The following is a 27,413-nucleotide window of genomic DNA, read 5'->3' as shown; positions in this document are numbered from 1 at the left end:
GGTAGAGAAAGCATAAGAGGATAAGAGATTAGTTAGAGAGGCTACCTCAAGGATCTCTCAATCATTAAAGTTTTTTCTCAACCCAAAGTCCCAAGACACATCCTAGCCATCTTTTTTTTTTCTTTTGAGGACTAATGACCAAGGAAACTTTCCAAAAGCGGGGAATCACAACACCATCAATCCTCCCCCCCCCCCCCCTCCCCAAAAAAAAAAAAAAAAAACTTTATTTCCTCTTCCCACCTTAAAACTGATGTACTCGGTGAATTCAGGGGCCATTTTGTGGATCATTTTCCAAACACTACACCCATACGACCTATTGTTCAACTAGCTTTCCCATGGCATTGGGCCCTCCCCATACTTTGCTTTAATAATTTTTTTCCACAACTTGTCCTTCTCATGAAAAAAACGCCACAACCACTTCCCTCACATAGCCTAATTGATTTGCTTAACTCTCCTAATTCCAAGCCCTTTTTTTTATTTGGACAACACACAAGCTTCCACTTAACTAGGTGGAATTTTCTACTTCCGGAACTTTCATTCCAGAGGAAATCCTCATCAACTTCTCTTGTTGGGACTCAACCTTCTTCGGGATTCTAAATAACGACATGTAATGGATTGGGATGCTAGAAAAAGTTGTCTTGATCAACGTCATCTTTCCTCCCTTAGAGAGATATCTAGCCTTTCCAAGATTCCAGCCTTCTCTTGACCCGCTCGATAATTGGGTCCCAAATACTAGACATTCTATAAGAAGCACCGAGAGAAAGGCCCAAACAGGATGATGGAAACGTGCCAACCTAATAACAAAGAATTCCACCTGAGCCTGAATGTCGAGTACCTGACCAGCTCCAAAGATCTTACTATTTCTAAAGTTAATAAGGAAACCAAAAACAGTCTCAAAACAACTTCAAAGACCACTCAAAAGACGCTTGGTCTGGATTTGCATCAAGGAACAATAGAGTGTCGTCAACAAATTGGAGATGGGATACTTTCGGACCAAGGTCATCCACCCCGAAACCTCTTAAATCTCTCACTCTACTTGCTCTGGATATCACCTCCCCCAAAGCTTCAACAAAAATGTTAAACAAGAACATAGACAAAAGATCTCCTTATCAAAACCCTCTAGAACTCTTGAAAACCCCAACACATTGCCATTAACCAAGATTGAGAAGGATGCAAACGAGTCACATTTTCAAATCCAAAAAAACCATTTTTCACCAAATCCCATTCGTCTCAACAAGTACCAAAGGAAAACCCAGTTTATGTGATCTATATAAGCCTTCTCTATATCAACCTTACACAATAGCCATGGTCTTCCCTTTCTTAGCCTCAAATCAATATATTCATTTGCAATCATAACTCCATCCAAAATTTGTCTCCCCCTAATAAAAGCCCATTGTTCTTGCCCAATAATCCTTGAGATCACCAATTTGAGTCTAGAAGTAGGGGCCTTATACACCAAGCTGACAAGGCTTATAGGTCTAAAGTCCATCAAATCTTCAGGTCCCTTTTTCTTGGGAACTAATGATATAAACGTAGAATTGGAAATATAATAGAGGAAGCTCTACTAATGAAAATCCTTGATAACCATCATCAAGTCCTCCTTAATAATCTCCCAACTAAACTTTTAAAACGCCATGGAGAAGCCATCAGACCCTGAAGCCTTATCCCCCCCCCCCCTAATACCAATAGCTTGAAACACCTCTTCTTCCCGAAAGATCTTTCAAAACCAAAATTGTCCAAGAAGTCATTTGAAACAACCCTCCGCATAGAGGTTCTAGTAGAAGTCTACAATTGCTTGTCTAATCCTCTCCTCAACCCCTAGAACCGAATCTTTGAAATAAAGCTCGAGCTCCAGTGAGAGTTTGTTATCTAATGAAGGAATTTTGTGTTATTGTCACCCTCCTTAAGTCATCTCACCTTAGAATTTTGTTTCCATCTGATTTCTTCCAACATGAGCAAATTCTGAAATTCCGTTCTTAGATCAACACAAGAGTTCCTTTCCTCATAGGATAACAACCTTTCTTCTTCTTCCTTTCTATCGAGACTCTCAATCTCCTCCAAAAGAGATTGCTTCCTAACCTCCACTCTTCCAAAAATCTTTTTGTATGTTCTTTTTTAACTTCAAGTGGTATAGATGGAATATCACTGATCGACCGACTGATGTAACAATTATAACCCTTGAACAAATATCAAGCGTGTACATCATACCAACCAATCCGGATAAGACAGTGGAGGTAGATACACCAAAATGTATATTCATGGTGAGCAATTCTTAGGCGTGGGTAAATCAAGACTCACCATTTCCAACTAACTAATTTGGAAATCCCAATTTCCTAGAAAATGGCTTTTTTTAGTGGATTGAGATGCTGGGTAAGATTTCCATCCTAAACCACTTGATTAGTAGAGGGTTTGCACTGCCCAAAAGGTGCATAACGTGTAAAGCTACTTAAAAGGAGATGGAGAACTTACTTATTTAGCCCATTTGCATAGGGCATTTGCACTGGAATCAGAAGGTTCCACATACAATATATGGCCTTTGGTGGTATAGTAGGGCTTCTTCGTGGAAGGGAAAATCCTATGGAAATTAATTCCTTTCAATGAGTGGCACCATTTGGAAGGAAAGAAAATAAAAGTGTGACAATAAAGAAGAGAGCCAAGAGGCAATTGTTTAGGATTTCAAAGAACTAGTGTAATTCTGACCATTGGTTTTGGTGAAGTTTATAGGATGTCGGTTTGATGATTTTATGTTTAGGTGGTAGTTTATTCGAGCTTAACACTGTTTTTCTTTTCTTGGCCTTTCTCTAGTGATCTCAATCATTAGAAATGTGTTTGCATATAATTGCTATATTTCCTTCTTTTTCAATAAAATACACCTTCATGTGATGGGTGGAAGCTTCAAAGAGGGAAGTGTATATTGAGCACCAAATGGATATGTTAATATTGGATGTGCATGTTAACGTGGTAGGTTTATCAAATGTCAGATGGACACTTGGAAACAAATGGTTGTGCAAAGTTAGTCCATAAATGTATGACAGAAAGTTAAAAACTATAGATCACATCAATTCAAGCCCCTTAGTCCCAGATTACACAGCATCCGCTGAAGAATTCTTAAGATTGAAATAACCAATCTGAACATCAACACCAAGGTTGGTGCTCACAGACTAGACCTGTCCAAGCCTTAGATCTATCGAGGGTCCAATTCTCACAGGTCTTGCCAATTCAATCTTCTAAACCAAACAAGCTCACAACTCGTATTTGAAGGAAAAACAAGCAAAGGCAAAGTAGGAGGTCGAGGAGATCATCCTATTGCATTACAAAAAACAAGCAAAGGCAAGAAGCAAGCCAAACCTCGCAACAAAACTAATGACCTTCCTACATGATGCAGTCCGATCTAAAGATAAAATCCACCCAAAATAAAAGCCCCGAAACTCCTTGTTAAGCTTGGACCAAATTAGATGAGAGATTAGATTTTTGTCAAATATTGTGTAAGCTTTCTTTTCCTTCAAAGGTCCTTTTATTTCTCTCTAACCAAAGAACCTGCCATATCTCAAACAGAAGCAAATTCCAAAGAATGTTCCCTCTAAAACTAAAGGCCACGGAGTGCCAACTTTGAAAAAGAGAAAAGGACAGTTTGGGGAATAATACAGTACATACAGAAAAGGATGAAAAGGACAGTTTGAAGATGCCATTTCACAGAGCTTAACAGAAATAAAAACAAATCCAAACAATTCACATGCATTACAGAAAGTAAGCCTAAAAAAATAAAGCATGGTTTATTATTAAAAATCCAATCAGATGTTGCTTTAAAAGGTTAGACGGATAATTGCTAATGTACCAAGGTTTAACTTACAGTGCCATTCCAATCTGCACGATAAACCTCTCCATATGAACCTGCAATTGAAGAAATTACAAACATAAACAATCCACCATGCAATGAACCTGTACTTGTCATTCAATACTATGTAGGCCTATATCTATTATATCTCACCCTTAACATTACTAAAGTAGTTACCAAGGTCAAAATAAAAATGAAAAATCAACCAGTAAATTTTCAAGTATACTTGGGACAAGTTTCTAAAAAGGTCATCCATGTATTTGCTAACTAGCAGGACTCATCAAATGAATACTGACTTCTGAGATGTCTTGGTATCATTCATTCACTGTCCTGAGTTGTTAAATCAGGTTAAAACTCAGCCAGGAATTAAGAAATTGGCCCTCAGAAAAAGAAGAAAAAAAAAATTGAACCATTTGGCTGATACTTTTAGTACTGATTTTGAGTTTTTAATATGATGTTCAATTCCATGTCCATTCATCCAAAATATATATTAAAATGTATAAAGAAAAGATCCAATGGATAGTATACTCTAATCTCAAAGGATCAGTACTTGGATTTGTTGAGCAACCTCCAGTTTAAATTGGAATGTAGATGTATCTAAAATCGTTAGATGCTCTCAGGTAAGTCTAAGTGACCCCACTATTCCTTTCCGGTAAGTTATGTCTTTTAGCCTTTATTTGCTTCAACTTAGTTGGGAAAAGAAAGTACTAATCGACTCCAGTACTATTACCCCCATACAGGTGAATCTCATTAATTGGCATTTTCGTCTTATGCATTCATAACAAGAGAGGAAAAACATATGCTAAATCTTTGGCTAGTTGTAGTCTAAGAATAAACTCACTATAAACAAACCAGTGTAGTTAAGGGTGAAATACGCACTTAAGGCACAAAGGCAAGGCGCACGCCTGAATGAAGTAAGGCACAATAAAATTATAATACAATCATAAAATTATAACTTATAAAATTCAAAAAAATGAAGTAGTGAAATATAGGTTTTGAATATTTTTTCAATTATAACATATAAATATTAGTTTATAAATAATTTAAAATATTCAACACTTCAAGAAGAGGTAGAAGGAGGAGGAGAAGGAAGATTGGGAGTAGTAGAAATATTAGAGAGGAAGAACAAGAAAACGGGAAGAAAAAGAAAAGTAGAAGTAGGCCAACAACAATATGTATTGTTGCAGCTACAACATAGCAATAATTAGGATTGTCAATGGGCGGATCTAGGTCGGGCTTGGTTGACCCCTAACCAAACCCTAAAGAGGCAAGTTCAACCTTAGACCAACCCTATATCCCTAGAGGGCCTAAGTCGACTAAGCTAACCTGACCCTAATGAGCTCGAGCCAAATAAAAATGACAAAACGTAAAATTCAACATTTTTAAAGGCAGAACATGTACTTTCCTACAGGTGCCAGCTAGCTTAGTTGGTAAAGTATTTGGGTGATGCTACTAGAGACCTGGGTTCAAATCCTGCCAGTATTGAATTATTGAGCTCATTAAAACAGGCTTACCAATAAATAAATAAAAGATGAACTTTCCAAATAAATATTTTTTGTATGTAAAGACGATACAAATAAAATAGATGTATTTTGTTCAATTTTTAGTAAAGCATGCACCTGGTGCGTCGTGCACCTTGACTAAGGTGCAATCAAGATGCACGTTGGTACACCTCACTTACACTGCCTCACCTCACATTTATTAAAGCGCCTTGAGGCGCTCCTAAAGCGCAACAAGGTGTTTTTTTTTTTTTTTTTTTAAATGACTTGACATACATTTAACATTAAGCTTGTCGTATGAGGAACCTTTTGCAGTATGCCATAGCTTTTACCCTATGGACCTATAAGAGGTTCAAAGGAAGCAGCCTGGTCATTAGCATCAAAAAAGCTATCTTCTGTGCCTTGTATTATTTGTGGAGGGAAAGATACAAAAGGGTTTAAAAGAAATGCTTTCACCCTATGGAGCTTTTATTCAGATGAACTGTTGAAGATGTGCATTTCAAGTTTTTTAATCAAAAGCTAAAGGTGGGGGGCAATGATTACTTGAGGTCGATTTCTTCCACAATAGAGGCATCCCATGCAAGTGGGAACCTCCATTGAAGGGGTGTTAGGTCCTCAACCCAGATAGAGCATTCTCTTCGGCAAGGGAAGGTATTGGGGTGCCATTATTAGAGATTGGAATGTTGGTATGGTTGTTAGTTCGGCAACTTGTGTGAGACCAAGATTGGTCATCCACCATGAACTTCCAGCTATCGAGGAAGGGCTTATTTTGGCTCTAAGGCAAGGATGCTTCAACATCATTCTAGCTTCTGATTCCAAAATAGCGATCAACTATATTAAGGGTGTGGGGACCAAAAGTACTTTCTAAGGTGGGCTTCTTTATCTGGACGGTCGTTTTCGATAAGACCCAAACAATAGACTTCTTAATGAAGAGGGGCTTTTGTACTACTAATTGTTGTGTGATGTGCTACAAGGATGCCGAGTCGCAAACTGTCTCTAAATTCACTTTAAGGCATCCCAAGATGTTTGGTCTCATTTTCTAGGTTTATTCGGGGTTTCAATCTGTTCTCCAACTACTACGTGAGATCTATTTATTTCTTGATTACATGTTGGTTGCTCATTCGAGGGTATGAAGAGGGTACTTTAGAGCTGTTAGATATATCAGTATTTTATATATGTGTCGTAAGGGCATATGAATAATTTTATTAGTTTTCTAGTTTTATATATATATACCACGGTTCATAGTGAGAGAGTCAAGTTCGATTCCTCCCACTTTCTCCATTTTTTTCTTCTCTAAAACTTAATCTAATCTTCTACGTGGTATCAGAGCTTCGCTAGTGATCAAATTTTGGTTCTCTCTCTTCTTCTTCCACATTTTTTTTTCTTCTTCTTTTCTCTCTTGGTATAAATCAGATTTTTCTAATCTGATTTGTATCTATTATCTTCATGGTGGTTAAAATCCTCTGTTTGGAGAATTTTGTTTTGTCGTTGGGAAATACCCCTACTGTGATCATAGATCAAGGGATTTTTGTCAATTATTAGTGGTTGGTTGTGGTGCAATGTGGTGGTTAGGTTTCAGATTGTGTTTTTGGCCTTCAAGGTACCTTGCAACATCTTGAGAGGTATTGGATATTTGTGATTTTATCTGGAAAGGGTTTTGGAGTCTTGCAATTTTATCTAAAGAAGTTTTAGAAACCTGCAACTTCACTGGGATAGATTTCTCTGTTTTTTGGAGGTTTTTCACAGATCTTGGCTATAAGAAATTCATGTCCAGGAGAATTTCCAGTAGAAAATCATTCTAGAAAATATCTAAAAGGAAAAGAAAATTAATTTTGTGGAGGAAGCACTGAAAATTGTAGAGCAATTTCATCATGGAGCAGAAGAATATCTTGGGTATATCTACTGATTTGGTTAGAAGTCAAATGACTTATATTCGCTTAAATGGAAGTAACTACATGTAGTCGTCGAAGGCCGTGGAGATTTTTTTGAAGGCCAAGGGCAAGAGATCTCATCTAACCAAAGCGAAGGCCGATTCTCTTGATGAAAAAGCCATTAAGGTATGAGAATAACAAAATGCTCAGATTGTTACTTGATTGTAAAATAGTATAGAGCCGTAGATCAGTGTTAACTTTATGTTTTTGGATACTGCGAAGGAGATTTGGGAACGAGTGAGGCACAATATAACCCGAATTTTTTAAATCACTCAATAGTATTTCAAAAATTCAGGCTAAGTATTTCAAAAATACTCAGCCGTGGAGATTTTTTTGAAGGCCAAGGGCAAGAAATCTCATCTAACCAAAGTGAAGTCCGATTCTCTTGATGAAAAAGCCATTAAGGTATGAGAATAACAAAATGCTCAGATTGTTACTTGATTGTAAAATAGTATAGAGTCGTAGATAAGTGTTAACTTTATATTTTTGGATACTGCGAAGGAGATTTGGGAACGAGTGAGGCACATGTATTCAAGAACCAACAATATAACCCGAATTTTTGAAATCACTTAGCAGTATTTCTCCTTACAGCAAGATGATAAAACTCTGGATCAAACCTTCGCTTCATTGATGCATATGCGTGAAGAACTGAATCAATATCAAATTATTTCCAATGATATCCTTCAAATACAAAAAAGAAAAGAGGATATGGATGTTATTCGTCTTCTTTCATCCCTCCGATCAGAATATGATGCAGTAAAGTCTCAGATTTTAGGAAGTCCTGACCTTTCCTTGCTAGATGTTTTCTCCAAGATAAAGAGAGTCACTCTATCAGATAGTGGTCAACCTACAAGTGATCGCTCTACTTTACCTACTCTTGGATATCGAGGTGGTCGTGGTTATTGAGGTAGTCATGGAAAACATGGTGGTGGTCATGGAGGTAGAAGTGGTAGTAGAGATTCAGGGGGGAGGGGGCCGTAGAACCCGAAAGTGTACCCATTGTGGTAAGGATGGACACACTATTGACTTTTGTTGGGATCTTCATGTGAAACCAGTTGTCCCTCAAGCAATCATTTTCTTCAGCTCAAGATGTTGTCCAGCCTAGTATTTCATCTGATCAGAATATTGAGAAGGAATCCATTGTCTTTTCTCAAGAGGAGTATGATAAACTAATCTCCAATTCATTAGCTACTGCTACTTTAACCCAGACAGATAAGGTATCCACTTATTTATTATCATCTACGAGTCCCTGAATCATTGATTCTGGTGCGTCAGATCATATGACAAGTAATTCTCACTTGTTATCATCTCTTTCTCCATTTTCTTGTCAAAACGTTAAATTAGCTGATGATTCATTTTCAAAAGTTGTTGGGTCAAGAACTTCACAACATAATCCTAGTCTTTATTTGTTCTCTGTATTTTATGTTCCTAAATTTTCATTTAGTCTTATTTATGTAAGTCAACTTATAAAGAAATTGGATTGTTCAGTGCCATTTTTTCCTTCTCACTGTGTGTTTCAAATCTAAAAAGAAAGAAGATAATTGGTGGCAGGCATGAAGTAAATATTTTGTATCTTCTCAACAATGCTCCAGTCCCAATAGCTCTTCATTCATCTTCTACCACCTTTTAGTGGTATTGTCGACTTGGTCATCCTTCTCCTTGTGTTTTACAGCGTCTAATTCCTGCTTTAAATAAAGACTTCACACTTAATTGTGAAACATGTCAGTTTAACACACACCATCGAGCATCTTTCCACTTAGTATGAGTCGTAAAGAGTCCAGTCCTTTTCGTTTAGTACATTATGATGTACGGGGTCCTTCCCCCACTACTTCTCATTTAGGTTTTAAATATTTTGTTATTTTTGTAGATGACTATTAAAAGATGACTTGACTATTTTTAATGAAAGATCGTTCTGAGTAGTTTAATATATTTCAGCAATTTTATATGGAAATTTGAATCCAATTTGGTACTTCTTTATGCATTTTACGTTTTGATAACGCAAAAGAATTTTTTCTTGGTCTTTATACTACTTATTGGTAGTCTAACGGTATCATTCATCAATCATCTTGTGTTCATACCCCTCAATAAATAGGGTAGTTGAACGTGTGCTTACTGCTTGTCATCTCATCAACCGTATACCTACTGTTTTCCTTGATGGTACTTTTTTACATCAAATCTTATTTCCTGATCGTCATATTTTTAATCTTTATCGTGTTTTTGGGTGTGTATGTTTTGTTCATCATTTGGGTCCTGGTCTTGACAAGTTAGATCCCAAGAGTTTAAAATGTATTTTCTTGGATACTCTCATACCAAAAAGGGTTACCAATGTTATAGTCCCACATTACACAAACACTTTGTTTGTGCTAATGTTACATTTTTCAAGTCTACACCAAACTTCTCTACTAGGTCATCTGTTGATGCTACATTAGAGAGTATTCCTTTATATGTTCCTGTTCCAATTTCTAAACTCAATCCAGCTCCACAACTTCGAGTTTATCACAAGAAGACCACTACTGTATCGCCAACGCCAACTTTTTTGTCATCTGAATATCCATCTCCACCTCTTGTACTAGTACCTCCTTTCGTTCAGTTAATGAATGTTACTCCATCTTCTAGTGAATTGCCTATCGTTATTTGCAAAGGTACGCGTTCTTGTGTTACCAAACATCATATCTCTAATTTTGTTTCTTATTCTTCGTTGTCTTCTTCAATGTCTTTTTCTATTTTCATTGTCACTTTTGTTTCTATTCCTAAGAATTTTTACAATGCCTTATCTCACCCGGGATAGAGAACAACTATGGTTAATGAGATGGATGCTCTACATCATAATGATACTTGGTCTCAGGTTTCTCTTCCTCCTAAGAAGCATGTTGTTGGTTGTAAGTGGGTCAATGTTGTTAAATTGCATCTTGACAGTACAGTTGATAGATTGAAAGTTCGGTTAGTTGCTAAGAGATACACACGAACTTATAGAGTTGACTACTTTGAGACTTTCTCTCCAATTGTGAAACTTACTTCGATTCGAGTGTTGATTGCATTAGTTGTTGTGTCTGATTGGTTATTGTATCAGATAGATGTTAAAAATGCCTTCCTACATGATGATTTACATGAGGAAGTGTATATGGAGCAACCACTTGAGTTCGTTGCTCAGGGAGAAGCTGGAAAAAGCAATCTCCACAGACATGGTTTGATAAGTTTAATGATGCAATTCTTGCATTTGAGCTAATGCGGTGTCAGACAAATCATTCAGTTTTCCGTTAGAAAACTAGAAATGGGTATGTGTGTTGATAGTCTATGTTGATGACATTGTTTTGACTGGTAATGATGGTGATGGGATATAATGGTTGACGTTTTATCTTCAACAATAATTTCATACCAAGGATTTGAAAAAATTGAGGTATTTTCTTAGTATTGAGGTGGCTCATTCAAGTCATGGTATTAGTCTCTCTCAAAGGAAGTATGTGCTAGATTTGTTAGAAGAGACACGGTTACTTGAATCCAAACCAATGAATACCCCGATGTACCAGAAGTTGAAACTTACAGCTAAACAAGAAAATGTGTTTCATGATCCCAGCAGATATAGAAAGTTAGTTAGAAAGTTGAATTACCTCACCATTACAAGACCAGACATCTCACATGTTGTTAACATTGTGAGTTAGTTTATGGAAGCACCTAGGATGCCAAACTAGGTAATTGTTCAACATATTATGAGGTATTTAAAGGGATCTCTAGGACTTGATTTGTTGCACAAGCCTAATGGTCATACTCGGATTGAGGGATATATAGATGCAAATTGGGTTGGTTCTCCTTCAGACAAGAGGTCTACCACAAGTTATTGTACCTTCATAAGAGGTAATCTTATATCTTGGAAAAGCAAGAAGCAAACCGTGGTGGCCAGATCAAGTGTAGAAGTTGAATATAGAGCCATGTCCCATGCTTGCAAACTTACTTGATTGAAACATTTTCTCCAGTAGATTGGTTTCACAGTAGAAACACCTATGAATCTTTTATGTGATAACAAGGCAGCCATGCATATAGCTTCCAATCTAGTGTTTCACAAGTGGATAAAGCATATTGAAGTGGATTGTCATTTTTTTCGTGAAAAGCTTTTGAGTGGTGAAATTGTCACAATGTATGTCAAATCTGAAGATCAACTTGCTGATCTATTTACTAAGTCGTTGGGCAGTGATAGGGTTACTTTTCTATGTAACAAACTGAGATTATATGATATATATTCTCCATCTTGAGGGGGAGTATTAGATATATCGGTATTTTATATATGTGTCATAAGGGCATATGTGTAATTTTATTTATTTTCTAGTTTTATATATATACCACGATTCATAGTGAGAGAGTGAAGTTCGACTCCTCTCACTTTCTCCATTCTTTCCTTCTCTAAGCCCTAATCTGATCTTCTATGAGAGCATCACCCACTGTTGGTGCTTGTCGAAAGAACACAATGGTAGGATCTTTGATGAGAAGACCTCGGGCCTTTCAAATCTTATTCTCGATGTATTAGGTGTCATCTTCTTGTGGTTAAAAGTGTACGACAAGTTTAGAGGGGTGTTTGTTGACCATTTTGTAGGGAGGTGGGAATGGATTTGTAGCATTACAAGAGAGTAGTGTTTGTACTGTTTTCACTTGACTGGCCATCTCGGCCGGTCTCGCTCTTCTCTTATTAATGAAATTGTTTTTTTATCAAAAAAAAAGAATACTATATTAAGGGTGTGTTTCAAGAACCTTGACAGGAGAGAAGGATTGAATTATTCAATACAGATTTATCTTCTTGTTTTTTGCGATCTTTTGCCCATGTATAGGGAATCGAAGAGAGTTGCTAGCAGGCTTGCTAACTTTCTTGTAAATGAAGGGTATAGGAAGGTAGAGATTGCAAAGTTAGATGATGATTTTTTTCGCATCCTCTAGGAAGCTAGGGAGGAGAAGATGTACCTGAGGATGTAATTATTGGTGGCTATTCTGGTTGGAGTCTTCCTTAATCCACTACCATGTAAAATCTGCATAACATTTTGGTGGCCAAACTAGGCACGAGTAACATTTTTATGTCATGTGTTGTGACCCAAAGTGTGCAATCCACAAAAGTAAGACAAGGGAGTGGGGGGCCAAAACCTCATGGGGTCAATGGGCCAAAAGATTACACCATATGCAATATTCAGCATGACTAACACATGACAAGTACCAATGAAAATGGTTCAAAATACCATATCATATCGAAATGTATCGACCGATACCGATACTGATACAAAACAGTGACCCTGAAACATAAAATGTTTCAGGAATGTATTGATCAAGGCAGTATCGATTTTTCAATTGACTGAAACATTGCCTCAAGACAGGATTTTAAACCTCGTTTATGACCAACACCTAAGGTTGCCTTTTTTAGATAACATGTGCTGACCTGAAAATTACAGAACTACGCTCACTTGTGCAAAAATCTCTACTACTAAGTTGAGGTTATTAGGTCATTTTCAGGGGAAGAAAAGAGTGGTTAAAGTTCCACGGTCACGAGAGGTATGCGCTCATTATATATAGTAGAGGTTTGGAAAAATATCTTTTAGTTGAATTAGGTGCCTCATGAAATACTCTTAAGAAAGACCAGAAAGATTTAAGCAATTCAGTAGAAATACAATATAATCTAATAAACCCAAACTAAGGAATCAATAGAGAAGAATGCACACCCATGATTATTCATGTTTGAACTAGTGGAAAAAGCGTAGGAGAATTTTTCATGCATACCAAGACCAATTCGCTCCCCAATCTGTATATCTTCCCATGGGATCTCCCATTCTGCAACCTCATCCAACATTGGGTTAATCCTTTCATTATGAGAATAGCTTGCCATATGTTGGTCGTGATTGTATGCTTCCTTGAATTTCACCATAGAGCCTTTGGTCCTTTCTTGATATTCTGGCAAACAAATGATTCCTCCAGTTTCTGGCTTCTTTTTGTTCCTTCCTGCATTTCCCTGAGAATACCGCTCCTCACCGGTCCAAAGATTTTCAAGTTGTCTTTGGCGATAATTGGCTGCAAATGGCATCGAAAATTCAGTAGTATATTTTTCAAATAACATTCTTGTAGTCACTGTGAATGAATGAACAACATGCACCATGCCTACACCAGTAGAATCAGCTTGGATTAACTGAATCAATTATCAACAAAAATAAACTTTTCACTTGCAATAATAATAATATAAAAAAAAGGAGGACCACCACCTTCGCCAATGACATTTCTTTCACCACCAAAACGAAGATTTGTGCTTCCCAAACTCTGTTTATCTGTTGCCGAAGAACTGGAAGTTGGTTCATCAAAGTTAAGGTTTAAATAAGCACTTTTATCTTCTTTTCTTTCTTTTGCCATCCTGTTGTCAGATGGTTTTTGCTTGTTCTCCCAACCAACTTGATGCAAGGATTCAACTCCACTAAAGGGTACCACAGAATGCTCAGTATCTGAGGAAATCTGATCACAATGTTGTTGTGACCCCCCATCCATTTTTTCCCCTTCTTCAGAACAGCTTGGAACAAGCCCTTTCTCCTCCCCTAGATCCCACGGAAGCTCCATGTCCGCAAACATATCAGGAGAAGCCGAGGCACAACTCTCTAACAAAACTGCATGCAGTTTCTGTGCAAATTCAGGGTTTTGAGCTGCACTGATCACATATTTAGAAACATCTTTAAGTTGCAACTTTTGTGCAGGTGAAGCTTTCCCACTGGTTCCTGGTGAGTTTTCTTGTGATCTACGTAATGAAGGAAGAAGCTTCCCAAAATCATGTTCAAATCTCTCAGTTTGATTTTTCTCGACATGATTCACTCCATCCCCCTTTGATTGAAAGCCCACAACTACTGCTTCGTTTGACCCTGAACCACCACCTCTAGGAGCAAAATCAAGATCAAGTAAATCGCCTCCCAATTGTCCAGTTTTATTCTCAGACTGGTGGTTGACCTTGTCAAGTGCCGAACATGAATCCTTCCCTGTCTGCTCAATGGATAGAGAGCTCATCACATCTAATCCAAAATTTTGAAAATGATTACTGGGTATTTCAGCAGGAATTAGTGTGCCTGGAGCTCCCATTAGATCAATTATGTATTCACTGCATCATTCACATTAAGTTAGCATAATAGTATCGTTTTCAAATATCTACAGTAGACTATTACAACGTTCTTGATCATCTCTCTGACAACCTACTAAAAACAACTGAAAAAGGTATGATGGATATCACATTCAGAATATGTTTTCCATTTTTTCCCAGCTATTTCCCATTTGTAAGTTAAATGCTATTAGCAAAGACATGAAGGCAAAATAAGCAACCAAACTTAATTAATCAATATGTATCAGAAGATGAATTAAGTAAAATGAACAGCAAGTTTATCTCAAGTTAAAATGGTAAGCCCTGGTAGTTCAAAGATCATTTTGGAACCTATTGTCAATTCGATAAGGTAATACCAACCTAAAGGCCAGTATAGGATACTGCACCTTGCACCATGAGGAGTTGGTAATTTCTTAGCCAGATGAAACATTATATATTGCTAAGTTCAATTGCAATCTCATATTAAGACATCTGGAATTATATCGAAACGATAACACGGTATAAAGAAACCGACAAGTACTTAAACGACAAGTTATCCCCAATTAATTGTCTACATCATGAAAATCAAATCTGAACTCAAGATTTCTATCAATAGATTGGAAAGGGCATAGGATGAGGTCATTACCTATCATAATCAATTTTAATCACATTAACAGCTCCCTCATCGGTGCCAGTGTAGTAGCTCCCTTTAACCAGCCTACATGGAAGATTGATCCGATCAGCTAGTACCTAACACCAGAAATATGAAATCATTCATCATATTTTTGGGATGTCGTTAACAGGATAATAAACATCCAAAAACACATTCAACAGGAAAGTCAACATTTCACCACAAAGAAGAGAAGGCAATGATGAGTCGCATTTTTTAATTAATTATAGGCAATATATATTCTGTTTTATCCAAAATCATGTGCTTGAATGACAAAATCAACATGCTTCCATGTCAGACAGGGAAAAACACAAATATATAAAGCAATCGGCTTCTCAACCTTGACACTCATCAAAAAGGGCATCATTCTAACCTTTCACACTAGTATTCTATTTGGCATTAGAATATCAGTGGTTGTGAGGCAAGTTAGAACATGTTAATGTGAACCGAGTACTAAGAGTCATATTTATAACTCCTTAAAATATCAAACTTCTTCTTTTCAATGATGTAACTGGTGATAGTTATTTTGCATGGTCTCACGTGGTGCTTTTCCAAGAAAGCCATAAAGAAACCAGATTAATTGATAACCACCAAAAAAAATTCAGTAACGAATTATAAAAAAAGATAGGAACAACAGATATCAAGCTTCCAGTATTGACTACATTCATCAACAAACTTCGGCCATGGATCAATGCACATACTCTGGTTGGTATGTTAGTCCTAAAACCAGAAATGGGTTGGGAAGACATCTTTATAGGTAATCAAGATGTGGGCGCAGGCGATCCTCTAAAGGGAGCTCAAATATGCCCACTAAATCCATTATAGTTTTATATAATGCACAAGTTTCTGATCTATATCATGAAAATGTCGGCAAAATTTGAAGACAAGATTAGACACTGGGATAAAAGAATCAGTAAAGCGTCTTTATCATATATTATAACTATTTATTTAGAGAGATTCTGTTGCCACACCAACTTTTGGTAATGCCACCCCAATTCATATGTAAATCACCAAAGAAGTAGCAAACATCTTGGGGTTGCGTTAGCAAAAGTTGGTGTGGCAATAGAAATTCTCTTTATTTATCAGTTAGTGCAAAAACAAAACAATTACCGAATGTAATGGTGTCCCTGTGGAGAGTAGGATGTAAGTAGATTTAACTTGTGCGGATAAATAAAAAATGGAAGTGCTTCTACCTTAAAAAGTAAGGCCCTGTGGCGAGAAAGTCCAACACTAAGGCAACCAAGAGGAAGAATGACGGTGTTCAGAGTGCTCCTCAACTCGTAACTCCTGCCTTTCCACTTTCTTAACATTTCATCAGCATCACCAACTGGACCACCCATGGTATCAACAACTAGATCCGCAATCCTCTGGACTAAACCACTTGCAATAGGGCCGTGTTCTGAAGCTCGGCATTCCACAGCTAAAGACTCTACCCTTCTCTCGAGCTGCCGCAGTGCAGGGTCAACAATACGGTTTACCAAAATCACTTCATAATCAGCTTTAGCTGAAATGGGTGTTGCTTGAAGATCCACCAGCGAAGGCATTCTCCCTTGCATGGTTGAGTTTGGGTTGATTCCATGAACATCATAAAATCCATCCATCACTTCTTCATCATAATTTACAACATTATTGTTCTACACAGAAAAATATGGAAATGGTTAACATGCTAGAAAAAAATCCTTAAAAAAAAACAAAGAATAAAGAACAAAAACAAGACTCATTAAACTTCAAAAGAAAGAAGATAGTACAAGATAGAACAGACCAAAATGGTCTCTTTTCTATCCCCCCCCCCCCCCCCCCCCCGCGCAACCCACCCACAAAAAAAGTAAAAAAAATAAAATCCTCCTAAGAAAAATGCAGCTATATCTGAAGTAAGCTACTCCATGTATTTACGATTTAACATATCTTGTTTCTCGCTCAAGAGTTAGGATTTTACAGGAGGCAGCCAACCAAATGAAGAAGGCCATTTTTGAACCCCAAATAGGGCCAGCTGAGAAAGAAAGCAAACCTTGGAGGGCAAGAGAAAGGAAAGAGCTAACCGAAAAACATCTTTCCTTATTACAGGTTCACTATCATTCTCGAATGGCTAAAAAGGAACCTGATCAAGTTTGAGGTCAAGTCAGCAAGCTCCTGAATCTCCCCATCATTAAAATTTCTTATAAAACTTGGATCTCACGAGGTCTCATATCCAATGCAATTCAAGAAGGCAGCAATAGGTAAGTTCTTTTTCAAAGACAAATCATAAAGCAACAGGTATTAGAATTGCAAAGGTGAACCGCCACACCACTTATCCTCCCAAAAGCGAATCCTATCACCACACCCAAGTCTAAATGCAAGCAGCTGCCTAAACTCAGGACACACATTCATTCTGCCCATCCACAGACTACACCCCAAAGATTTCTTCACCACCTTACTTTCCCAACCATGTAAGTTTTCACCATATTTCGCCTTGATCACCTTCCTCCATAAGCTTGTCCTCTTCCCCAAACCTCCACAACCACTTCCCCAACAAAGTCATATTAGACACCTTAAAACCTTTAATCCCCAATACCCCGTTCTTTTCTGGAGTGCAAACCACGTTCCACTTGACTAAGTGAAATTTTCCCGTCCTTGTCATTCCACAAAAAGTCCCTCATTAAATTTTTTCAGCTTCAACTCAACACTTCTGAGAATAGAAAAGAGGGATAAACTGGTAGATCAAGATATAAACAATGTGCTCTTGATCGATGTCACTTTTCCTCCTTTTGACAAATACTTCACATTCCAGGAGCTCTATCTTTTCTCCATACTCTCAATAATTGGCTCACAAATTGTTTTACTCTTGAACCCCGCCCCAAGTGAATGACCTAGTTAAGTTAATGGGAAATACCCTCATTGACAACCAAACATCAATGCCAAAAAGTTTTTGGCACCTCTACAACCCCAAAAAGTTTACTTTTCCCCTGATTTATACGGAGACCAAAAATTGCCTCAAAACAGCAAAGCAGTCCCTTAAAGAGCCTAACCTACTCCATAGAAGCACCTAGAAAGACCAAAGTGTCATCTGCAAACTGCAAATGGGACACCTGTGGGCTGTGGCCCTCTCCTTAACTTGAAAACCTGCCAGCTCCCCCATATTTATAGCTCTCTTAATGAGTCTCCCCAAAGATTCCACCACCAACATAAACAAAAGAGACTAATGGGTCCCCTTGTCTAAGCCCATGGAAGCTTTAAAAGTAACCAGCTGGGCTTCCAATCATTGGGATCGAAAAGGAAGTAGAGGACACACACTTCATTACCCATTCAACCCACCTCAACCCAAAGCCCAATACCTCAAGAATCCCTAGTTCCAATATCATAAGCCTTATGGTGGTTTATTTTGCACAACAGCCCCGGCTTCCCACCTCTCAACCTTGAGTCCATACACTCATTCACTATCAGAACACCATCAAGAATTTGCCTGCCCTTAACAAAAAGTTTTGTGTTCAGTCCCAATTAGAACATGAATGAATTCCTTTAATCTTGATGCCAGGACCTTTGAGATGATTTTGTACGTGGAGCTTACCAGACTTATTGGTCTAAAATTTGTTAATTCCAAAATACTTGTTTTTTTTCGAAATCAATGCAACAACCAAATTGTTTTCTCGTGGTATCTCAATCTTATATGTGTTGGCCATTAAAAGAGTGTTGACATAATTTTTATCATAGTTGTTGGTTGTGTATGGGCAAGAAATTGAAAAAGAATATATCATATAGTGATGGAAGTTCTCCAAAAGGTGCAAATTCTATTTTTCGCCACAAGTGATTGATTTTCTTTTATTCAACATTTCAAATTTTTCTAGACCATTTCTTCATATTTTTTTAATATTAAACTCCAATATAATGGAAACCATGGTTGAAATTGTGCCCCATAATGAATCCGATAATGTTAAATTACCAATATAAAACTAAATGGTGTGAATTATCTCCAATGAACCAAATGTGTCGAAGTTTTCTTAAAACCCCATGAAAGGATATGTTTCTCACAATGAAAAATAAAAGGAAAACTCCATGTCATGTAGGACATGGGTACCTAATGACACCCAAATTATTATATGGTTATAGAATAGTATGGAGCCCTTCATTAGCACTTAGATAATACTTTGGAGTTTGGACACTTCTAAAGACATATAGGACACATTGAAGGAGATGTACTATTTCAATAAAAATAATAGTCATGTTTATCAGTTATATCAATCAGTGTTTTTAGGGGTGACCAAATATCTAAGGCGTACGCCTCAACTGAGGCGCAGTATTTTTGTTGAGGCGTAAGCCTCAATTGTAAATCAATTATCTTCTAATTAAAAAAATTTACCTTCAATTTAAGTATTTTTAAACCCCTATACTTTCAATACTACTAAACAAGTTGTTATGGATGTTGTAGAAAATGATACCACATGATCAAATCAAGAAGAAGATGATATGAATTATGGATGTTGTAGAAGCATTTTATATGGTAGAAGATTGAAAGTGATAGGGTCTTGAGATTATTTTTTAGTGGTGGACGTGAATTTTTTAATTTTATTTATTATAATGGTGAAGTGTGGACATGCTTAGTATTGAGTATTGGCTATCGACTCTTAATTATAAGGGATTCAAACTTGAATTTGAGTGTGGGGATTGAAACTTGGAATTTTAAAATTAGAAATCTATATTGGTTATCTTATTTTTTATTTTTTATTTTTTATTTAAATTATTTATATATTTTATACTATTTATTTAAAAAAAATTCAGAGCATGAGGGTTACGACTTACGCCTCAAGGCACTAGAGATCCCAACACTACGCCTCCTTAGCATCTGAAAACATTATCAATAACCATTTAATCTTTGTAGAAAAGGGGCAAGTCATAGGGAGAAACAATACAATTTTTTCCAAAAATTTATATATATATATATATATATATATATAGGGTCCCTTTCAGCAACAAACATTTTGACAAACATTTTTCAAAACATGGGTTAGAGGTCTTGGAATGGGCTGATTTTTGGTGAGGATGATCTCTACGGTGAGGAGATCATCCTCACCAAAAATCAGCCCATTCCAAGACTTCTAGCCCCAGTTTACAAGTTGAAAAATCGTGGACCGTCCATTTTTTGTAAACCATTTTTGATGGGTTAGAAGTTTTGGAATGGGCTGATTTTTGGTGATGATGATCTCCTCACCGTAGAGATCATCCTCACAAAAAATCAGCCCATTCCAAAACCTCTAACCCATGTTTTGAAAAATGTTTTGCCAAAATGTTTGACTCTTGCCAATATAGTTGGTGCCTTATCAATTATTTTGCTCCCCATCCCCCTTTATGTATAATGCCATTTTTTTCATTCTTTGTGTTAGAAACTTGCACAGCATTCTTCACCTCTCTCCAAGCAGTGACCTAACTTTCTATGAGTAGCAACTCCTCCAACAAAGCTTTGGCAAATCCACAAGGTTTGTTGATTTTTTATCCAGGTATGTTAATTCCTCTTTTCATTCTTCTTCCACCAAACAAGATTTGCTAATTTGACAAGAAACTTGACTTCTTCTAAAAACCAAACATCTTCAACCTCTAGGGAAAAATTGTTACCTTTCAAACTCAAGATTCTATCTTCTTCAACCTTTAAATCTCAAAACCAAAGGGTTTCTAGAGAGGTTGAAGATGATGGGTTTCTTGGAAAGAAAAATCAAGGGCTTGTTATGTTATATGTGAAGAAGTTGGAAATGATAGATTTTTTTAAGTTGAAGATTTCTTTGTAATCAACATAACTATTTCAATATTTCATGGGTCTATTCAATGCATGCTGGTTGAAACAAGTCTAAATATTTCAATATACATTCTCATCCTCCTTCCAGTTTCTCACAATGATTGTTATTGTTATATATGTAAAACATGATAGGTGTTTCTTATTCTCATACGTAGGATTTTTCCTATTTTATTTCTCAAATTGGAAACTATGGATCCGTTGTGACTATGCTCATGATTGTTACCATAGACTCTTTCATGGTTGAAAATTTTCTAGAGCTAAAAACAAGATTTGGGAGCATGTTGACAAGATTGGGCAAGGGAAAACAACAAACAAAACATAAATATTATAAGGAAGAGTTCTATTGTTCAGTGACAAGGTTGAAGTTTCATTTAGTAAGGATACTTGGAAAAGATATTAAGTCCTAGATTCAGAGCGAAAATTTTCATGGGCAGCTGCATGTGAAGAAGTGGGACTACAAAGAAAAGGAAGAAAAACATCATTAATCTAATTAAGATATCACCAGAAAAAGAAAAGCCCCTTCCTTGGTTGAGTTGAGTTCTTAAGTGATGACTACGGCAGTTAGAACTAGTGGTAGGAAGGTAGGTAAGTAAGAGCATAAAAGAAGAAGGAGATAGTTGATTTGGCAATTCTGAAGCATTTAATTACTAACAATATTACCTTCAACATCACAAGGAAGCCAAAGTTTATAGTTGCAATTGTGAGGCATTTCATCACCAGCAATATTCCCTTCAGAATCACAAGGATGGTAGCCATCAATGTTGCATTTCGTAACTAACATTTTATGCTTTCCCGGAAAAAGATGATATGATTATTAATGAAGGAGAAGAGATTGAAATTTTGGATAATGATGACATTGAAAGGGATTATGTTAAAATCTTGATGATTGATAATATATTTGTTATTGCTTAAGACTTGAGAGTTGATAGTATTTTAGATTATTAAATTGTTCTTAATAATTTTGAAACGTTATAAAATGAGATTCACGGTTATTATGCTTTGTATTATTAAATTCAGTTTAATAATTTTGAAATGTTATGAAATTGATTATCATTCTTTCTATTGTCTTTTTTATAATTTTGAAGCTTTGAATTATCTTTTTTATGATTGTGGTATGTAGTTTAATACCACATCCTAATCTATTGAACGGTGAATCAGTGGACCACATCCTAATCTATTGCAAAACTTCTTCTCTTGTGTGGTCCCATTTCTTTGGCCTATTCAAGGTTCATTGTGTGGTCCCCAATTCCACGCTCTCTCTCTTCCAAAGTTGGAATTTGTCTATGTTCGAAGGGAGAATGAAAATCTTATGGAGAATCTTTCTGTTTGCTACTACTAGGGGGCTATCGTTTGAGAGGAATAGGAGGATCTTCAAAGGCTTGGAAACTCCAACAAAGGAGATCGTCGTAGACATCTTAGATCTCATGTTCTTTTGGTGTAAGCTATGGCTTGATTTTAAAGGCGTGTTTTTTGAGAATTTTGTATTTAGATAGGACTCGCTTTTTAGTCGTTAGTGTTTTCTTGCTTTTTGGTCAGTCATCTCGACTGCCGTTGTTGTTGCTGTTTTCCTCTCATCTTAATAAATTTATAGTTATCAAAAAAGAAATGCTTTTTATTGTCGTTTTTTATGATTATGATACATACTTTGAATTTGTGATGCATGTGGATTATTTCATGCACCTATTGTATTGCGAAGTTTTAGAATCCCTGGATTTTTTATTTTTTTTTATTTTTTTTAACTGTCCCAGATCTATCCCAATTAAACCGAACTGACCCCTTGTCAAATTTAAACTTTATAATTATGATTGATATAATATTATTTAACATCAAAGGGTAGGTGTGAAGAACTTAATGTATGCGCATCACTTATCCTTGAATGGAGATCATAAAACAATAAAGATAAAAGTTCTGTTTTGCTAGATTGTTGTCAAGATTTGGTCATAAGTATAAGCCAGTCAGATCTCAGATGCTAGGAGACAATGATATTTCATCTGTTTTAGAGGTTTTTGCATGTTTACAGAGAGCATCTATAGTGTGTAGTACCACAATAGATATTGGTACTAATTTAGAATTAGTATCATCCTCGGGTAGAGCAGAATGAGATGTGGTGGACGTGGAGGTTGCATGTCCCATTGCAGGGGTCATAGCACAGGAGGCTGAGCATAGTCGAACTAACCGTAAGCGTACACATTGCAGTCTAACAGGGATATAGTTGACAAGTTGAAAGACATGTTCTTCCCATTTCTATTCCTCTATTGTGACCACCAAACCCATAGAAAGAGTGTTTATTCAAAAAGCGAAGCATAAACAGGATCCACCAACTGAACCTGCTCATTTAACATCTCCCTCAATAGAAGATCCACCTCCAGAGTTTAGTTCAGATAATCTCATGTAGCATTTCATAAAGGTAAGCATGTTTGTATTGACCATCTCATCTATAATGGATTTCTTATAATAGCCCTCTAGATTTCATACATTTTATTTGGCTATCTTTTCATGTTCTATTCCTAAGTCCTATCAGGAGGATTTTACTCGTGTTGGTTGGAGGGCAGTTATAGGAGATGAGATTTAAGCTCTTCAAGCAAATAATACTTGGGATCTAGAAACTTTTCTTCCCCAGAAAAAGGTAGTTGGTTGTAAATGGGTATATGCCACTAAAAATAACTCAGATGTACAGTTGAGCAACTAAAATCTTGTCTTGTTGCAAAAAGATACATTCAATGCTATTGTATTGACTATTTAGAGACATCTCCCTCGTTACCAAACTCAAATCCATCCGAGATAGAGATCTTCATTGCCACTGATCAAGGACGGCCCTTATTTCTGCTTGATTTGAAGAATGAGTTTCTTCAAAATGAGTTGATGGAGGAAGTATACATGGATCAGGGGGGCTTGTGATTTGTTTCTTGATAAAATGTTATTCATCAATCAAAATAAAATGGCAAATTAATGGGAGCTAATTGATGATCCGGAGAGGTATACGAGGCTGGTGGGAGGCTTATCTACTTGATGATTACTAAACCTAATATCATGTATGTTGTTAGCATTGTTAGTCAATTTACCCAGACCACTCGTGCTCACATGGAGGCAATCATTTGCATCCTGCGTTATCTCAAGGTATCTCATATGGGGCCCATGTACATTTGCACTTTGAGGCGCATTTACGTGCAGATTTGGCAGGATCTCCATCAGATAGGATAGCTACTACCAAGTATTACACCTTTGTCAGAAATAACTTGGTAACTTGGCAAAGAAAGAAAAAACTAAGTGTTGTAGCCAAGTCTGCTGTTGAAGCAAAGTATAGGGTGATGGTCCTTACAGCCTTACTATATGTGAGCTATTATGGCTAAAATCACTTATGGAAGAGCTTGGTTTACTATTGGTGACGCTAAGAAACTTTGTTGTGACAATCAAGATGCAACACACATAACTATCAATTCGTCTTTCACGAGAGGACCAAGCACATATAAACTGACTATCGTTTTATCAATGGAGAAAGTGACAGCCAAAGTATACCGTGAGCTAGATTTGCATGTCAGCTAGCAGATATATTCACCAAAGCCCTTAAGCGTTATTAGTTGGAGAAGATTTAGTCCAAGATAGCATACATGATACATATGCTCTAGCGTGAGGGGGACTAAGTATTAGTTATATGTGCTTCACAACTTATATTTATTAGTTTAATCACTATTTTTATCAAGTAAGTACGCGTAGATTAGTCTTCTTTGTTTTGTTCAAGTAAAAGATGTATCATTGTAATTATTCTATTTTTCTTAATAAAAATATGAAAATGAGGGTGGGGGGTGAGCCTAAGGAGACCGATCCCTCCCCTCCCTCTTCCTTCTTGTCTTCATTCTTTACTAAAACACTAGTTTTAAACCTTAATCCAACTGAATACATTTTATGTATTATAATTAATACATAGTCACCATATCTACATGACAATTGAATTTAACTCTTTTTTAAGCTTGAATCTTAACTTTGAAAAAGGAGCAAATGTCAGTTGCGTACACATATACAGCTCATGCCCTAGTTATATGCAACAAAAATGGATTAAGAATGAAGGAAAATTAATTCACAATAATAAATATTGAATGTAACGTTTTCATTGCAATTTGAAGGTGCTAAATGATTGAGAGGACTCAAAAGAACGTGAATTGAGATGGTGAAAGAGAATATGAATACACTTTCAATAACAAAAGACATAGGTTTGGATAGAACTAAATGTTGGAACAAGATTCATTTAGCTAACCTCAAATCTTTGGGATAAAGGCTTCAATATGACGATGATGAAAGTTTTTATACCAAATTAAGACAAAGTAAATATTTTTAAGAATCAAAATTCCACTAAGACAATTAGTCTCCTCAAAGACTTCCAATAAAATTCCATTTAAAACCCATACAAGCTATTATAATCATCCCTTTGGTATAAATTTCTAATTGGGTTTTACCTATTTTTAGATAAATGATAAATTCTTATTTTCCCAAGCATCATACATAGCTAGTTTCAAGACATCACTAGGTATGATTCCAAGCTTTTTTTTTTAGCTAAGTTGGTAAAACACGTTGAAGCGTTGTTCCCATGTCCTAGGTCAAACCCCTCTAAACCAACCTTCACCTTCTAAATTGCTAACCACTAACCCTGTACCCATCAAAAAAAAAAAAATTTCTTGCACTCAATTTTTTCATATCCAAGAAATCTTCTAGTATCCATGTCGATGGAGGGCCCTAAGTGGCATTATCAAAAACAAATATATATATATAGAATCTGTAAGATAGATACGCCAATAAAACAAGATTCTAGTAAATATGAAAATACTTCCATATCCAATACATTGAAAGCTAAAGCTTTGATTTGGTCACATTAAGGCTTTGATACATTCCATAGTTAAACAAAACCCATAATACAAGGAACAAAAACAAGTTGATCTTAAAAACAGCCCAAATTAACGTTCTTTTTCTCATTTCGTGAAGTACTAACAATTCTCTAGCATGCATGTACATGCAGACCTTAAGCAACCATATCAACAAACAAAAAAATTGAAATCCATTGGATAGAAGTGAAAATAAGACAAGATTCTATTACAAAATGAAGCTTCAAGTAATGGACTTGATACATTCCATGATTAAACATAAACGATAATGCAAGAAACACAAAATATCCACACACAAAAACAGGCAAATTTCCTACTTTTTACCACTTTTGGATCTCATTTAACTCAATAATTCAAATTGAAATTATTTGGAGATTAATTAAGATCAAACTTCCATAAAAATCGAAAATGTGAAACAAACAGATAATAATTCACATTCATAAAGCTAATTCGACATTAAAATTCGAGAAATTCACCAATTAACATTCTTTCTCTCAAATTTCCTACTTTTTACCACTTTTGGATCTCATTTAACTCGGTAATTCAAATTGAATTATTTGGAGACTAATTAAGATCAAACTTCCATAAAAATCGAAAATGTGAAGCTAATTCGACATCAAACAGAGAAATTCAAAATCGAAAACCTCTAATCCTTCAAATCACTCAAACATCAGAAATCAAAACCAAGAAAACCAACATACTAACCCAATATTGAAGCGAGAGAAACTCAACAGCACCAGATGGAGTACAACCTAGACTCAATTTCTTAGCAGCCTTGATCTGAGCAGATTCCGAGTCTCCCGACCCATCAGGTTCCGAAGCACTGATCGCCAAAGCGAGCTGAACCTGAAATTCTTCTTCGAAGAAATTGAAATTGAGAGAACTATCGACTTGATCTGCTCTACTCGTTGTTCTTCTCTCTGCCACATCAATGGCTCTGGTTTCTGGATTTGTAGTTGTTGGGGGCAAATTAGGAGAAGAAGGGAGAGATGACGGTGACGGTGAAGGTGATGGTGATGGTGACGGTAACGGTGACTGTGACGGTGACGGAGAATTGGTTTGACGGGATTCACCCAATCTGCTTTGGTTTTCGGTGACACTTCCTCCAATATGGAGTTTTCGAAGCAAATGCTTCATCATTGGCATCGGTTGCTTCGCATTCGACTCTGTCTCTCTCTTTCTCTCTCTCTCTCTTCTCTAGTCTCCGTTAAGTCTTAACCTGCGCACAACCTCACAAAGAAGTCTCTCTTAACCTCCGCACACCACCGGAGTTAAATTAACCACCTCGTCTTTCCCTCCAAGGAAAGAAGAAATGAAGATCATCTGCATTAATAAGTAATAAATAAACAAAATTATATTTAGGAGAGTTGATAATATGCAACTAGTCCCCTTATGTTTACTCTACATCATATACATCTGTTTAATCTGAACCGTTCAATTGGTAGAATACCTCTTTGATGATATATTGATGGAAGTTCGAACGAATCAAAACGGTTTGATATTTTTAACCTTTTCGATGTACCTTTTTTATTGTTTTCTTTTTTTTTAACAAATGGATTTGCTTTTCTTGAGATTATGGCATTACTTGTTTCAGTTTCTGACTTAATTTTTGAGATTGACGACAAATTAGACGGTTTTATATTCTTAAGTTGGTATACCGCGTGGATGATAAATGAGGAGAAAAGATAGACATTTCGTAAATGGACAAAGATGATCAAAGATTCGCTTTTAGGTGCACTCGGGATGATGCTCCCTACCTATGCAT

At 36.4% G+C, this 27,413-nt stretch overlaps 1 protein-coding gene across 1 annotated transcript in view; it reads right to left on the bottom strand.

The window, feature by feature from the left end:
• LOC147410561 (serine/threonine-protein kinase EDR1-like) overlaps positions 1 to 26,964 on the bottom strand; it is a 37,934-nt gene extending 10,970 nt beyond the window's left edge. Inside the window, exons 1-6 of the mRNA XM_086436808.1 lie at positions 26,354 to 26,964; positions 16,207 to 16,647; positions 14,990 to 15,093; positions 13,493 to 14,367; positions 13,017 to 13,304; positions 3,851 to 3,891 (exon numbers count right to left, since the gene is read on the bottom strand). Of these exons, the coding sequence (XP_086292934.1) occupies positions 3,851 to 3,891; positions 13,017 to 13,304; positions 13,493 to 14,367; positions 14,990 to 15,093; positions 16,207 to 16,647; positions 26,354 to 26,794 (2,190 nt within the window). The 5' untranslated portion in view covers positions 26,795 to 26,964. The remainder of the gene's footprint in view (positions 1 to 3,850; positions 3,892 to 13,016; positions 13,305 to 13,492; positions 14,368 to 14,989; positions 15,094 to 16,206; positions 16,648 to 26,353) is intronic.
• Between the last annotated feature and the right edge of the window lie 449 nt (positions 26,965 to 27,413).

Source organism: Akebia trifoliata, chromosome 1, assembly GCF_017979445.1.
Source record: "Akebia trifoliata isolate Shusen 1 chromosome 1, ASM1797944v1, whole genome shotgun sequence".
NCBI classification, from domain to species: domain Eukaryota; kingdom Viridiplantae; phylum Streptophyta; class Magnoliopsida; order Ranunculales; family Lardizabalaceae; genus Akebia; species Akebia trifoliata.
Note: the sequence above shows the minus strand (reverse complement) of the source record. Positions and strands in the feature narration are given on the sequence as shown.